This window comes from Cololabis saira, chromosome 22 (assembly GCF_033807715.1).
Source record: "Cololabis saira isolate AMF1-May2022 chromosome 22, fColSai1.1, whole genome shotgun sequence".
In the NCBI taxonomy this organism is placed as follows: Eukaryota; Metazoa; Chordata; class Actinopteri; order Beloniformes; family Belonidae; genus Cololabis; species Cololabis saira.
Genome location: NC_084608.1, coordinates 4059758 through 4076343, shown reverse-complemented (window position 1 = coordinate 4076343; position 16586 = coordinate 4059758). Strand labels below are relative to the sequence as shown.

The window sequence follows — 16586 nt, the reverse complement described above, 5'->3', positions numbered from 1 at the left end:
ACCAGTGTTACCCCAGCTATGACTAGGGATAGGAATTGATAAGATTTTATCGATTCTGATTCCATTTTCGATTCTGTTTAACGATTCGATTCTTTATCGATTCTCTCATTGATTCTCATTTGGAAAAAAGGAGAACAAACAGGTCGATTAGCATCAACTTTATTTTATATATACAAGTGAGGTCTTCAGACGCCCCCAGCCTTGGGCTCCTCTATGGTGCCAGGGGGTCCCCGAAAAACTATTTGTAATATAAAATATGTATTTAATATAAAATAATAATAATAAAATGAATATTCTTCTGTAGAAATTAACTAAATACAACAAATTATTCTGTGGCAATTCCACAAGAATGTCCAGTAACATGTTCAACACCCCAAACTTAGTCACTGCTGGTGACATTCATCTATTCTGGCCTGATACTCTTCCCTGCCTTGATGAAAGGAGAAGCTAGCGCTAGACTGCTCTTTACCTTCTCCCATAGATCAGCTGACGAGCTGCAGCATCCGCTGGAGCCCGGCTCGTCCTCGTAGCCGAGCGTGCGGCTCTTCCTGCCACACACTGCCCGACTCCGCGCTCCCAGGGTGCGGAGGAAAGCCCAGCCGGTCGAGCCCTAACAGTTTCCTCCCTTTGTTGAAATGTCCACATTGCAAGTATTGTCGCCCTGTTGTCATCCTTTTTGGTAAAATGTAACCAAACGTTCGAGCGTTTATGCCGCTTTGTCCCCATGTTTTCCTGCTGGGCGCGAATGCGCACGTTGTGTAACTATGCAACATGCGTGGTGATGTCATTCGCGCCCAATGGAATCGATAAAGGGAATCGTTTGCAAAAAAGGCAAACGATTCCAAGGAATTGAAACACTGGGAACCGGTTCTCAACAAGAACCGGTTCTCGATTCCCATCCCTAGCTATGACGAAGTCTCAGGGGCAACAAAGCTGCAGACAAATAGTCGAGTACTGGCTCACCAGTCAGGCGTGTCACCTCTTCCACGTTCCCCAGGGCTCAGGTGTGCTACCTGTTTTGGGATTCATTTGTTTAAGGCGGTTTCGGACCTTGTTGTGTTGCGTCTTAGTGTGGACTGAGGATGCTGGAGTGAGGTCAGCAGTTGGACACCATGGTTGATGGAAAATCTGCTTCTGTTGTAGGTGTAAACTGAGTGTGTGTTTCTGTTTGTGTGTGTCAACAGTACATATGGGGCTGACTAATAAACCTTCTGTCTCTTTGTCCTGTCAGGTCTCCTACCAGCCCTGCCCCAAGCCTCCAGCGGCCCTGCCTCCCTACCAATCATGTCCCAAGCCGACCAGCCTCCCGTCCTACCAACCATGTGCTCCTCCCAAACCCCCCGGTCTCCCCGGCTGCTCCTCCCTGCTGGATGACACAGCTTCGTCCTCGTACTCCACCGAGGTGAAGGTGACGGACGAGTCGGGTGGAGTTATCAAGTCCCTGTCGTTTCAGCCAGAACCCCTTCAGGCCAAAACAGAACGGACCGATGGCTACGACTACCACTACGCCTACCCCAACACGTACCGCTACGATGACTACTGATGCACCACTACCTCTGTTGCCATGACTACTGCTGCCGGAGCAAGCGTTCCTACTACTGCCGTCAGAACAGTCATCTGGGATGGGATAGGACCTTCTGGCCTCTGTCCATCACTGAGATCAAACCATGGACCTTTTGTCTGTTTGGGGGCTCTACCCGGACAAACTGTGTACATAAATTATGTCTAAAGACTGCATTCACACAGATTGGGACTTGGAGACCCATGGTTCTGGTGTTCCTGGGGTCTTCATCCCCCTCTTCATCAAAGAGCTTGGTTTCTTAGTTAGGAATGCAGGAACCCCCAGAAACACAGTCAATATTTGAAAGAACTCTTACAGGAGGGGGACACACAGGAACTGCGTCAGATCTGCTTTTAAACCTGAGATGAAGACATGAACATGCAGTGCAGCATGAACTGGTGAACTGGTTATGAACTGGTTTTGGTTAATAAAGGCCTCCATCAAATGGTTAATCATGGTATTTGTACTTCACAGCACACTGAAGCGTGGTTTTTTGCATCTTTTAGGGTCCAAATGAGGCTGACCACTGGAGAATGTTAGCCAGACGTCTTCTGGATCAGATTTTCCAGATCCAGATCCTAAAATGATCACAAATAGAACCGGTTCTTTATTATCAACGATCAAAGATCATGAAACCAGCTGCTCCTCACACTTTCAGTTTCCTTCTAAATGTGGAGGACGGCTTTCATGAAGGACTGCTGTAAATGAGCTTTAAAGGTCCCTTGATGGTTCCTCTGAAACTCTGTGAGATCCTGCAGCCTGAAAGCCCTTTTATGCTCGACATTTGAAACAGATACTCAGGCAGACGGAGGCTTTTTGTTTTGTCTTGATGATTATGAATAAAGATAAAGTGGAACAATGGGTTCAGCATTGAGTCAATCTCTAAACTAAATGAAAGAAAATGGGTCCATCCTCAAACACTGAAAATTACAATCGCTTTAGTTTCACGCCTCAGGAATTAACCTAAAGAATGTTTGTATATTGACTTGTGTTCAGTGGTCTGTTTTTGTTCCCTTCAAATTAGTGCAAATAAAACGAATTCCTCAACAGTTGTAGTGTTGATTAGTGCTTGACTCGTCGGACACACGGAGGCATGCAGGATAGTGATGGAAACAACGTTTGGAACGGGCAGATGCGCAAAAATACAAAGATGCAGTGTGTGGTCCTGCCAGTCACGTTACCATGGTGACGGAGACAATCTGCAGGCTGTTTCTATTTGATCTGTATCTGGTCAGAAGGGGTGGGGTCCATCTATGATTGAGGACCATTTGTGGATGTAGAAAAATCTTTCTGGAAACTTCAGGTATGGCCACTCTTCAAAAAACCTCTATATACTGTTCATGTCTTAAAATAACAAGCTGAGAGCCTGAAAAGTGGAAAAATGACTATTTATCAAATTAAATCAATACAAATCAGAATCAGAATCAGAATCAGAATCAGAAAAGCTTTATTGCCAGGTCAGACATAAATCAGACGAGAGAACTTGACTCCGGTTTACACCGATGGCACCATTAATACGGACGCCATCTTTATTTGTATAATACGACGGAGTATTAGGGCCAAACTAAGACAAAAAAAATTGTAAATTACGAGAATAAAGTCGTAAAATTACGAGAATAAAGTCATAGCCTAATGTTACGAGAATAAAGTCGTAATACTACGAGAATAAAGTCGTAATATTACGAGAATAAAGTCGTAATATTACGCCTTTATTCTCGCAACAATATGACTTTAATCTTGCAATTTTATTACTTTATTCTCGTGATATTATGACTTTATTCTCGTAATATTACGACTTTATTCTCATAATATTACGACTTTATTCTCATAATATTACGACTTTATTATTGTAATTTCCAATTTTCTTTTCGTCTTAGTTTGGCCCTAATACTCCGTCGTAGTATAGTGCTTTTCATACAAATAAAAAATGCAACGCAAAGCGCTTTACATAAAACATAAAACTTAATAATTAAACTTAATAATAAAACACTGGAGCTGAAAGCTAAAAGAAAGCAGGACAAGATAGGCTATGAAGTTACTACACACTAAAAGAGTTTAAAAGTATAAGATAAGATAAGAGGGATAAGATTATCCTTTATTTCTTTCTCAATGGGGAAATTCATCATGTCAAAACATAACATAAAATCCTAAAAGTAGATCTAGAAAACAAGACCTGCTAAAACAAGCATAGGAAACACTTAAAACCCTAAGACCATAAGACCTGGGTTAAAACAATAAGAACAGCTAGTTAAAACAAGGGTATATAAGAAAGACTAAAAGGAATCAGCTAAAAGCCAATTTAAAAAGGTGAGTCTTGAGCTTTTAAAAGCATCACCAGTCTAACCCTGAGGTTTTCCAGCAGGCTGGTCCACACACGTGGGCCGTAGTAGTGAAATGATTCCTCACCGTGGGTTACGGGTCTGACTTTGGGAATGATTAAAAGGCCGGTGCCGGAGAACCTCAGGGTCCGCCAGGGTTTACAGGGTAAAAGCAGATCAGACAGATAAGAAGGCCCAAGACCGTTAAGAGATTTAAAAACGAATAAAAGAACCTTAAAATCAATCCTGAAGCTCACGGGGAGCCAATGCAGTGATTCTAAAACTGGTGTAATGTAAACTCGCCTTCTGGTCTTCATCAGCACACGTTTAAGACAATTATGAATATTTGAAATTCAGGAAAAGGAGAATATTGGACCTTTGGGCTCAGTGTACCATATAGAGAGGCTGTCACCCTCATGCAGGTTTGAGTCCCTGCCTGTCACCCCTTACTCGTCTTCCCCTTTCTCTCCATCCAAACTTCCCGTCTAGCCACTTTTGAAATAAAGGCCACTAGAGCCACAAAATAAATCTTTGAAAAGAAAAAGAATATGGAACCTATTTTCTGTAATGCAATTAAAAAAACAAAAATGTCATACATTCTGGATTCATTACAAATCAACTGAAATTTTGCAAGCCTTTTGTTATTTTAATATTGCTGATTATGGTTTACAGCTTAAGATTAAGATTCCCAGAATATTCTAATTTTTTGAGATAGGATATTTGAGTTTTCATAAGCTGTAAGCCATGATCAGCAATATTAGAATAATAAAAGGCTTGCAATATTTCAGTTGATTTGTAATGAATCCAGAATGTATGACATTTTTGTTTTTTTAATTGCTTTACAGAAAATAAGGACTTTATCACAATATTCTAATTTTCTGAGACAGTCCTGTATGCTCCCATCACACAACGATTCACTCCATGAATCACCAACAAAAGCCACCTTTCCGTCTTTATTTTGGTTTCACATGTGACAGATTTATTCTAATCTCTCACTCAACTGTAACATTTCAAACAAACTAGAGATGATGATAATCTTCATTTATGTAAAACCTCTAATCCCAGTCTAAGAGTCTGCTTTAGAAAAACTAATTCTCCCTCTGAAAGTACAGACATTCAAACACAAACATACAAAAGATAAAGCCAGTTCTGTTGCACTAAAGTGGCAAAGACAGAGTTGCCAGTGGCTCGTAGGGAGCTTGCTGTTCACAGACACCATGTCTGAACTTTGAGATTTTTGCTCAAAACCTATAAAGCTAATTTAATACGAGTCCACGGGCAGACAGAGAGTGTGTCAGAATGAATCTGCTATCAAAATAAATTGACGTATGCATCCATGCAGGCAAGAGTAAAGATGGAACACAGCAGAATTCTGTTGAACAAGGACGTATCTCAGGAAGGCCTGGGTGATTGACAGGATAAATGAGCCTAAATTCACACCACTGGAAGCACTTGCTAATGACAGGGAGTTTTTATTATTTTATTGTTTATTGTTGGCTTTATCTCGAACAACAAATCAAATTAAAAGCTTCAAAATGTCAAAAAAAAAAGAAAAAAAGAAGCAAAACAATTTAACAGTCTCATCCAGAAATAAAGAACAACAGCAACATAATGTGTTAGAGAGGGAACAGGAGGAAGCAGAACGCTGATTTAGTCCTGTCCCTTCCTCACAGTATCATATCATATGCCATAGAAAATATAAAAATTACAAATTAAAATAAAATAAAATAAGAAAAGAAAGAAAAAACTAAATAATAACAAAAAATTAATAAATATAACACAAACAATTAATAACCAAAGATCAAGGCATAATTAAACTAGCCTCCTACAATATCCTAAACTCATGTAATTTCCAGTCACTTCTTTGATGATCCAGGACCAGCCATGAATGCAGGAGTTACATTTGTATCATATAGGATTTATCACATAAGGAACAGAATAATAATAAAAGAAATACATACAGAAGGTAAATTGAGTTCTTTAGAGGTCCTTATTTTTATATTTGTAAAGAATGGTTTTCTTGTATGTGTTTTTAAACCGTATAGAGTTAGTGCTTCGTTTGATTTCTTCATCCAGACCATTCCACAAAGTTCCCCCACAGACTGATCTGCACATGCTTTTAAAAGTAGTGCGTACACAAGGTTGTTTAAAATGTAGTTTTCCTTTTAGATGATAGTTTCCTTCTTTATCTTGAAACATTTTTTGAATGTTTTCAGGCAGTGCATTATTTCTTGCTTTGAACATTATTATTGCTGTTCTAATTTTCACTAAGTCCATACATTTCAAAATCTGTAATTTAAGGAATAGAGGATTGGTGGATTTAGCCCCCAATGGTAATAATTGCTCGGGGTTTATGTTCTGGTCTCTGGAAAGATCCTAGAGACAACATCTGTTGTATTAGACGCTATACAAATAAAATTGAATTGAATTGAATTGAGTTCATCTCCATTGACCTCCAGGTTAAAATATCCAACTTTACAGCATAAATGTACATATTTGCTCATTGAAGACAGTTTTGCTCTCAAAGTTAGATTTAACATCCATCACAACTGTACGGGGGAATTGTTTTGAAGCAGATCAGGTAAAATTATATAAATCCCCACATCTATGAATATTTAGGGGCCTGATTTTTGATTAGATGTCACCAGTTCAGCTACCTGCTCTTAACACCTGAGCTGTAAATAAAGACAAGTCCTAAACACTATTATTTTAGATATGTCCACTGATGAGAAACCAGTGAGAGTGGTTCTGGTAGAGACTGGAAGGGTGTGAGGATGAAGCTCGGCAGGGCTGCAGGTAGCAGCTGCCTGAGCTAACCGGAGGACCCGTTTTAGGTGATTTGGCCTTACGGTGATTGACATGACGTGGGCGTGCCCAGGCCTGTTAGTTCCACACTTTTCCAACACAGCACTGCACAGCACGGAGAAAAGGAGGTTTCTAAAGCACTCCTGAGAATCCTCTGTGTGATGTCACAGCGAGCTTGTTCATTTTCTCTGAATCGGTCCACAACGTGAGGGCTGTGGGTTTGCTGCAGGATGACACTGGTGCTCAAACGTCGCCTCTTAAAGCCAAATGGACCACAGTTCCAGTCCGTACGCACATTTCTATCAGGAACCCAGTTAGTAAACACAACAGGACCCAAACTGGGTTCACTCAGGAGTTTGAGTAAAGCGCGGCTGCAGAAGATGTTGTAGTTTTGGTTTCAAAGTTCGTCAACGTTCTCCACTGAGGACAGGTCAGGACTAGGGCTGCAACTAACGACTATTTTAATAGTCGACTAGTCACCGACTATTGAAACGATTAGTCGACTAATCGGATAATTAGTAATTTTTTCTTAAATTTAGTATAAGGTTGCTTTAATTATGTGGCAAATGATAATAAACACGAGAAAGATGGGTACTTAAATGAAAAATAGATATTTTATTCAACTTTGCTGCTGTTCATACAAAAAGTAAATAAAATGTCCTATCTAAAACCAAGGACAGGCACAGTGCTCAGTCAGTATAGACATAAATAAATAAACCTGTGTCCATTATTTTTCATTTTTTTTAAAACAGGCAATTGTGTTATATAAAAAATAAATGATAAAATAAAATAAAACGTCTCATATTTTTTCTCCATCAAGTGGGTGAAATGGGTTCTGGATGGCAGGACGTGTCTGGGTTGAACTGGTGTATCATTTGTTGAAACCCGTCAGCAGTTTCTTTTGCAGAAAGGGGTCCATGGTGGCTCTTCTTCGGACTGCATTCATTTAATTTAAAATACTTTTGTCAGGCACAGTCAGGCATAACGTTAAAGCTCTCTTTTAAAGCCAAAATAAGTTTGATATCTTACCAAGGCGAGTCCGTTTCGTTCAACTGTCTGACGTGCTTTCTCTTCAAATGCTCGTGCATTACCGACGTGCTCCCGTGATAAGCAAGGTCTGCTTTGCAAACCTTGCAACTAATATTTTTATTCGCCATATCCAGGCTAAAATGCTCCCAAACTTTTGAAGTTTTGTCATTTTTTGCCATCATTTTTGTTTACCCGCTACAACGCTCGGCTGAGACGCAGAGATTGTATTGGGGTGAGACGCCTCACTCCATTGGAAAAACACGTCTGGCGACATTTGTCGACAATGGAATTCATTGTCGACAATTTTGATTATTGATTTTTGTCGACAACGAATCATTGCAGCCCTAGTCAGGACTGCATCGTTCCAGTACCGCATCGGTCCAGTACTATAGCCTCTTCTTCCTCAGTCATGTGTGGTTTAACACAGTTTTGTTGAAAACATTCACAGACATCCCTGGAACAGATGTGATCAAGCCAAGAAGACTGATCCGAACCCCAGACCAGACAGAGTCTGCACTCTGGACATAGGATCATACCAATCCTTTGACTCTGCAGCACATGGATGCCAGTTCTTACAGAGGAATCTTACTGTCCAGGAAATATCCTAACCCGAAGCTTGTGTTTCCCACAGTAAATGTTGAAGTGTCATTAGTGAACATATCTCTGTGTTTCCTTGTTCCCTTGTCCATGTGGTTCTGTCATATCATGGGTCATGATGAGGACCCAAATGTAAGAGTCAAAGCAAAAAGTGCAGCTCAGGCTGACATTCAAAAGTGTATGGAGGATACATCCAGTGGAGACTTGTTAGATTTGAGACGGCAAAGTACTGTATCCCAGAACGTATAAGTAAAAGAAAAAGAAAGAGGAGTCAATATAAAGTTATAACTTAATTTTTGTTTGACAGAAGGCCGTTTTAAGATGTGTTCATGCTATAATATAATTATTTGAAATGTTCTATTTGTAATAAAGGTTCAATGTTTTCAGATCTTGCAGCAGCCACATGCAGTAGAAGCTGTAGCAGGTTCACAACCAAACAGTAAAGCAGAAATTAAAGACAAACATGAGTTCAAAAGAATAAAACAAATGAGATGAAATCAACATTGATTTAAAGCAGCCCTGATGCATTCTGGGAGTTTGTTCCACAGGTGAGGAGCATAAAAGCTGAACGCCGCCTCACCGTGTTTGGTTCTAACTCTGGGTACAGAAAGTAGGCGTGGCCCTGAAGACCCGAGGGTTCTGATTGGTTCATCATGGACCAGCAGATCAGAGATGTATTTTGGTCTGAGACCATTCAGAGATTTATAAACCAACAGCAGGATTTTAACATCTGTTCTGGGACAGACAGGAAGCCAGTGTAAAGATCTAAAAACTGGAGTCACAGTGGTCATCACTCAAAAACACCTATTATCCCTGGGCCATTAGACTGTTAAATAATACACAGCATAGCATAACATAGCATAACATAACACAACAATACATAACATAACAAAACATAACATAACATACAGTAACATAACATAACATAACATAACATAACATAACATACAGTAACAGAACATAACATACAGTAACAGAACATAACATAACATAACATAACATAACATAACATACAGTAACAGAACATAACATAACATAACATAACATACAGTAACAGAACATAACATAACATAACATAACATACAGTAACAGAACATAACATAACATAACATAACATACAGTAACAGAACATAACATAACATAACATAACATAACATACAGTAACAGAACATAACATAACATAACATACAGTAACAGAACATAACACAACAGAACAGGTGTATTTTTTGAATGCTGTGGGAGTGATATTTGGATCACAGTTTGTTGCACTTTATCCATACATTGTTTGTATTGCTTTTATGTTTTATACTGTGCTTTTTATACTTATTTATTCCTCTTATTTTGATTGCTTCCTTTGCACTTTGGTGGGAACATCCCAACCAATGTCATTGTAACCTGAGCACAATGACGATAAAGTCTATTCTATTCATTTACAGTGTTTACTGAGGAAGGTACCTGAACACACCCGAACCCAGTCTACCAGATCTGAGGATGAGCAACACTTCTGTGTTTCTGGTTCCAGCTTCTAGACACATCGACACGGACGGATGTGAAAGCCCTCCATGACCGACCTACATGAAGAACCGGTGAAGTCCGCTGTCGGACGTCCATATGAAGTCATCAGCCCGGAATGGGACGGGTGGACTTTCTCGGGACCCGGAGCCACAGTCTGAGAACCTTCCAGGATCAAAGAGGTTGTGTTTAGGCGCTGGCTGGTTTCAGTGTGTATGAGTAATAAATGTTGTTTTGACAAGAACGCGTCCAGACAGGATTCCCTGTCCTGTCCTCACCGTGAACCTTTAAACCCGACAAAGCCTCACCCTCCTTCCTCCTCCTCTTCTTCCTCTCTTTCACTACCTTCCATTAAAATGGCTCATTCCTGCGCTCTTTTCCTCATCTCACTCGTTACCTTGCCCTTGGTTTACATTAACATCCAACAGTGCATGATTAAAACCTGAGTTCAGAGGCTGGAACAAAGCCCAGACTCTGAATCTGGTCTACTCTGAACCTCAAACTCTGGCCCGACCCGAGTTTACGGTTCAGAGAAGACCTGAGTCTGAAGGTTCAGAGTAGACTAGAGTTTACGGTTCAGAGAAGACCTGAGTCTGAAGGTTCAGAGTAGACTAGAGTTTACGGTTCAGAGTAAACCAGAGTCTGAAGGTTCAGAGTAGACTAGAGTTTACGGTTCAGAGTAAACCAGAGTCTGAAGGTTCAGAGTAGACTAGAGTTTACGGTTCAGAGTAAACCAGAGTCTGAAGGTTCAGAGTAGACTAGAGTTTACGGTTCAGAGTAAACCAGAGTCTGAAGGTTCAGAGTAGACTAGAGTTTACGGTTCAGAGTAAACCAGAGTCTGAGGTTCAGAGTAAACCAGAGTCTGAGTTTCAGAGTACTCCAGAGTCTCTAATTGAGGATGTAGTCTCTAAACTTCTAGTCGGCTCAAAACCATCGACCTGTCCTCTTGATCCTGTACCTACCAATATCCTGCAGAGCATTTTACCTACCATCAAACCTACAACAACCCAGATTATTAACTCCTCTCTTAAATCTAGCATCTTTCCCTCTGCCTTCAAGCAAGCTCAGGTCACCCCACTGCTGAAAAAACCCACACTCAACCCTGCCCAGATTACAAACTACCGGCCGGTCTCACTCCTCCCATTCATGTCTAAAATTCTAGAACGAGCCGTCTTCAGTCAGGTCTCACAGTTCCTTCATGACAACTGTCTGTTTGATCCACATCAGTCTGGCTTTAGGCAGGGCCACTCAACTGAAACTGCCCCTTCTGAGTCATTAGGAGCTGCCAGATCTGCTGGTCTGTCCTCAGTCCTCATACTGCCGAATCACTACGGGCTGCCAGATTCACTGGTCTATCCTCAGTCCTCATACTGCTTGACTTGTCTGCTGCCGTTGACACGGTCAACCACCACATCCTCCTCTCCACACCCTCAAAGCTTGACATTTCGGGATCTGTCCTCTTGTGGTTCATGTCTGACCTCAGGAAGATCCTTCAGTGTGTCATGGCATGGACGAGTGTCCAGATCGCATGAGCTGGCAACAGGGGTGCCACAGGGATTGGTGCTTGGCCCTCTTCTCTTTTCACTATACACCTCTTCAATTTCAATTTCAATTTCAATTTTATTTATATAGCGTCTAATACAACAGAGTTGTCTCTAGACGCTCACTAGGTGAAATCATCAGCTCTCATGGCTTCTCCTACCACTGCTATGCTGATGACACTCAGCCCTTCCTTTCCTTCCCACTTGGCGACACGGCCATCTCTATGGGAATATCGGCCTGTCTTTCTGATATCTCTGCATGGATGAAGGACCGTCACCTTCAGCTAAATATGTCCAAGACTGAGCTTATTGTCTGTCCAGCCAGTCACTCCTTACCTCCTCAGATAAGCGTGCAGCTGGATTCCACCACACTTGTGCCCACATCTTCTGCTAGGAATCTTGGTGTCATGTTAGACAGCCAGCTGACCTTTAAGGAGCACGTTGCCTCGGTTTCCCAGTCTTTGCCAATTCGCTCTTTACAACATCAGGAAAATCAGACCCTACCTGACAGAACATACGACACAGCTCTTGGTCCAGGTTCTGGTCATGTCACGCATTGGCTACTGTAATTCCTCGTTGGTTGGCCTCCCTGCGTGCTCAATTAAACCTCTGCAAATGATCCAGAATGCAGCACGTCTGGTTTTCAACCAACCCAAGAGAGTTCATGTCCCTCCGCTGCTAATCACCCTGCCCTGGCTTCCAGTTGCAGCATCAAGTTCAAAGCTCTGCTTCTGGCTACCAAACAATTACCCAAATGGCTCCTCAATACCTTCACTCCTTCATCAAGAGCTGCACTCCCTCTCGACAACTCCAGTGAAAGATGCCTGGTTCTTCCACCACAACGTGGCTTAAAATCAGTAACCAGACTCTTCTCCTCCATTGTTCCCCGATGGTGGAACGACCTACCAAACTGTCCGATCTACAGGGTCCATACGCACTTTTACGAGCAAGCTCCCTTCCGGGGTTGGCAGAGGGAGAGCAATGCCCAGGATTGTTACTTAGGTAGGAGCACCGGTTGATAAAAAAGGGAAAAAATCAGGGAATAAAAAAATAATAATTTTAAAAAGGAGAAAAAAAGAGCAAGCTAAATACTTAGCTTTTTAAGGAGCATTTCTGCATCTAGTTCAGTTCTCTGGGCATCATATTGAGTTTGATTTGTCCAGCTCTTTGCATGATTCTAAAAGCTCCATGCACTTATGCCAAGATGATCGTATGATGGTGTCTTTTAAGACATAGTTTTTTTGTATAAAGGGACTGTTTTGTTGGGTGGGAAGGGAACACGTCAACAAAAAAACCCCAGCACTAGCATGGCAGCACCTTTCTCCAACTGGACTCACAGCAGTCTGACCAGCACTGATCCATGCTGGACCCTTTCCATTTCTTGCTTGTGCTGTTCTCTGAGATGTTAGTCGCTTTGGATAAAAGTGTCAGTAGTAGTAGTAGTAGTAGTAGTAGTAGTAGTAGTAGTAGTAGTAGTGGTAGTAGTAGTAGTAGTAGTAGTAGTAGTAGTAGTAGTAGTGGTAGTAGTAGTAGTGGTAGTAGTAGTAGTAGTTTCAGAGTAGACCAGAGTCTAAGACATGTTTGCTTATGTGTTTGGTGTTCTTTATATGCAATTACAGTATAAGATTAAAGTTTCAAAAGGAGCCTCTTTCCTTTCATTCAGACTGCTACGTGTGTATAACATTGCATGGTATGGATTCACTGAAGACTGTGATCAATATACTTGAGATACTACCACAGAATCCTTCTTCCTTTTCTTCCTTTTCTTCTGATTTGCTGGCGTTTGACATGTGGAAGAGATGTTTTAAAGTTGCAGCCTCACCTGCCTCTCACCTGTAAACCAGGTGAGCTGAGTGCAGATAATCCTGAGCTGTGTAATTCTATCTTTCCACCAACAACTGCCTCATCCTGTCTTCTTATCCTCTTATCTCCCTGTCCCCTTTTTTCTTCTTTTCTCCGCTGATCTCCATCGCTGCTCTTTCACACGCAAATCATTTCATCCCTTGGCCTCTTCTTCTTCTGCACTAAATAAATCATCCGTCTGCTGACATGAGATACCTTTCCAAACAACCACACATCTGCCCTCCACCCTTCATCCCTCCACTCTGATGTGGCTTCGCTCTAATGGATGTTTTCAATTTGATGCTACATGGTTGTGACTCCCAGTGGGCCGGCAGGGGCGGGGCTGGCTGCATGGAGAGTCACCCCTAACAATGAGCTGCTGTACATGTACAGACGGATGTCCACAACTGTACAAGCACAGAGAGTCCTCTGCACTGTGAAGGGCTCCACCAATCAGATCAATGAGACTGATCAACCAGCCCCATGCGGTCGCAGATAGGGCAGTACAGGTGTTGGAGTTTCTCTGTGTTGTTCAGGTGCAGGTGTATGCAGGTCCAAACAAAAGGAAGTGACCGCTCCCTGACACAGTGGAGAGGAGGTATTATGACAGAACGTGTCTGAGAAACACCAAACACACTTCCAGCCACAACACTAAACCCACCAGGAACACTGAGAACAAAGGTCTGGGGTAATAACTTGGTCCTTAAACAAGCATCTGCAGGAGTCCCACCCTACCAGCCGCCAGGACCTACTGGACACACCCAGAGGCCGTGCGACCGTACAACCACAGGTCAGGGGTTCCTCTCTACTAGGGGTGTAACGATACACTAATCTCACGATACGGTACGATACACGATATTGAGGTCACGATAACGATACGATATTATAGCAGTGTTTTTTTAACAACCTTGAATGAGGAACATGTGACTGGAAAAAATGGTCTTTTATTTGAAAGACACAAAATACAAAACAATGCTGTGCGTTTGCCCTATTGTTACAGTTTGTAATGCTTTATAACTGTTTAAGTTTTAAAGAGAAAGCCAGGCCAACCATTTTCCACAAACTGAACTAAATGTAAATGTCAGGTTTGCATTATGCATCTTCAGTTTCATACAAGTACAAATATTTAGCCACAAACTGAATATTTTCTCTCATGTATGATTAGAATTTTTTCTTTTCCGGAAATTTAACAACTAAAATCAAATAAATAAATAATAGTAAATAAATACATACAATTTTACATCATAAAAAAAGATTGATTCATGCTCACCTTATAAGTGTAAGAGGACATTTATTTTTGTTAAGAAGGTTATTTTGGTGGGTGGAGAAGTCCTGCCTCAGGTGGAGGAGTTCAAGTATCTCGGGATCTTGTTCACGAGTGAGGGAACGATGGAGCGTGAGATTGACAGACGGATCGGTGCAGCGTCCGCAGTTATGCGGTCGATGTACTGGACCGTTGTGGTGAAGAAGGAGCTGAGTCGAAAGGAGAAGCTCTCGATTTACCGGTCAATCTACGCACCCACCCTCACCTATGGTCATGAACTTTGGGTAGTGACCGAAAGGACGAGATCGCGGATACAAGCGGCCGAGATGAGTTTCCTCCGCAGGGTGGCTGGACGCTCCCTTAGAGATGAGTTTCCTCCGCAGGGTGGCTGGACGCTCCCTTAGAGATGAGTTTCCTCCGCAGGGTGGCTGGACGCTCCCTTAGAGATAGGGTGAGGAGTTTGGTCACCCGGGAGGAGCTCGGAGTGGAGCCGCTGCTCCTTCACATTGAGAGGAGTCAGCTGAGGTGGCTTGGGCATCTGTACCGGATCCTCCTGGACACCTCCCTAGGGAGGTGTTCCAGGCATGTCCCTCCTCCCTAGGGAGGTGTTCCAGACATGTCCCTCCTCCCTAGGGAGGTTGTGGCAGGGTGGAGGAGCTGCACCCACTCAGGCTGATTAGGGCACAGGTGGGCCCAATCAGCCTCTCCACCCTGCCAGCCTTCATAAGGCATAGCTGCACAGCAGCAAGGGCTCTCCTGTGAAGCTGCTGTGAAGGTGCGTGTGATTTGGGTAAATAAAAGGGTCTGCACGATACTCTGTGTCTCTCCATCCTGTCGGTCGGGCCCCCGTGGCACTCACCGTGCTACACTGGCGCCCAACGTGGGGCCCGATGGGAGGAGAGGCATGGAGCGGGCCCTGGACGCGCTCGCCCAGGCCATTACGGACCTGGCCGCCCTGCGCCGGGACCAGGGCGGGCATCAGCTCGCTGTGTTGGCGGCGCTGATGCCCGCGGACCGACCCACCCCTGCGCCACGCCGGAGGTTTGCCGCAGCAGCGCGGGAGGAGCTGGCGGCGCCGCAGCTGAGAGGCCGTGAGGCAGAAGCTGCGGGCCGCCAGGCGACGGCTCCCGAGGCGGCGTGGCCAACAGAGCGACCCACCCCTGCACCCCGTCTGAGGTTTGCAGCGCTGGCGGTGCCGCAGCTTAGAGGCCGGGAGGCAGAAGCTGCGGGCCGCCAGGCGACGGCTCCTGGGACGGAGTCGGTGACGGAGATGGAGGGGGAGATGGAGGCGGAGTTGGCTGGGGAGGCGGGTGCGGAGGCGCAGCCGCCAGCAGCGGCGGGTCCTGCAGAGACGGGGCCGGAGCAGCGGCCAGAGCAGTGTGTCAAGGAGGAGGAGGCGGTCCTGGACGCACCAGCTCCAGAACGGGGCTGCGCTGTGAAGGAAGCGGTCCCGGAGGCGCACCGGCAGCTGGCGCGGGGCCGCGTCACGGAGGAGGAGGTGGTCCTGGATGCACCGTGTGGCCCAAGACCACCATGGGCCCGGCCCCGAGAGCGGCTTCCACGGCGGGCGGGCCGACGCCGGGGACGACCCCCCCGACCAGGAAGGCCCGGGGGTTCCGGGCTTCCTCCCCCGCTCCGAGAGGGCGGGGGGGGGAGTAGGCTCGGCCGGACAGACCCCAGCGCGAGTTTGGCGTTGGGGGTGTGTGGCAGGGTGGAGGAGCTGCACCCACTCAGGCTGATTAGGGCACAGGTGGGCCCAATCAGCCTCTCCACCCTGCCAGCCTTCATAAGGCATAGCTGCACAGCAGCAAGGGCTCTCCTGTGAAGCTGCTGTGAAGGTGCTTGTGCACGCGTGTGATTTGGGTAAATAAAAGGGTCTGCACGAAACTCTGTGTCTCTCCATCCTGTCGGTCGGGCCCCCGTGGCACTCACCGTGCTACAGAGGTGTTCCAGGCATGTCCCTCCTCCATAGGGAGGTGTTCCAGACATGTCCCTCCTCCCTAGGGAGGTGTTCCAGGCATGTCCTTCCTCCCTAGGGAGGTGTTCCAGGCATGTCCCTCCTCCCTAGGGAGGTGTTCCAGACATGTCCCTCCTCCCTAGGGAGGTGTTCCAGGCAT

At 44.3% G+C, this 16586-nt stretch overlaps 1 protein-coding gene across 1 annotated transcript in view; it reads left to right on the top strand.

Annotated features, from left to right (window-relative positions):
• gcm2 (glial cells missing transcription factor 2) overlaps window positions 1-2604 on the top strand; it is a 31000-nt gene extending 28396 nt beyond the window's left edge. The window contains exon 8 of the mRNA XM_061713750.1: window positions 1232-2604. Within this exon, the coding sequence (XP_061569734.1) occupies window positions 1232-1543 (312 nt within the window). The 3' untranslated portion in view covers window positions 1544-2604. The remainder of the gene's footprint in view (window positions 1-1231) is intronic.
• Window positions 2605-16586: the final 13982 nt, after the last annotated feature.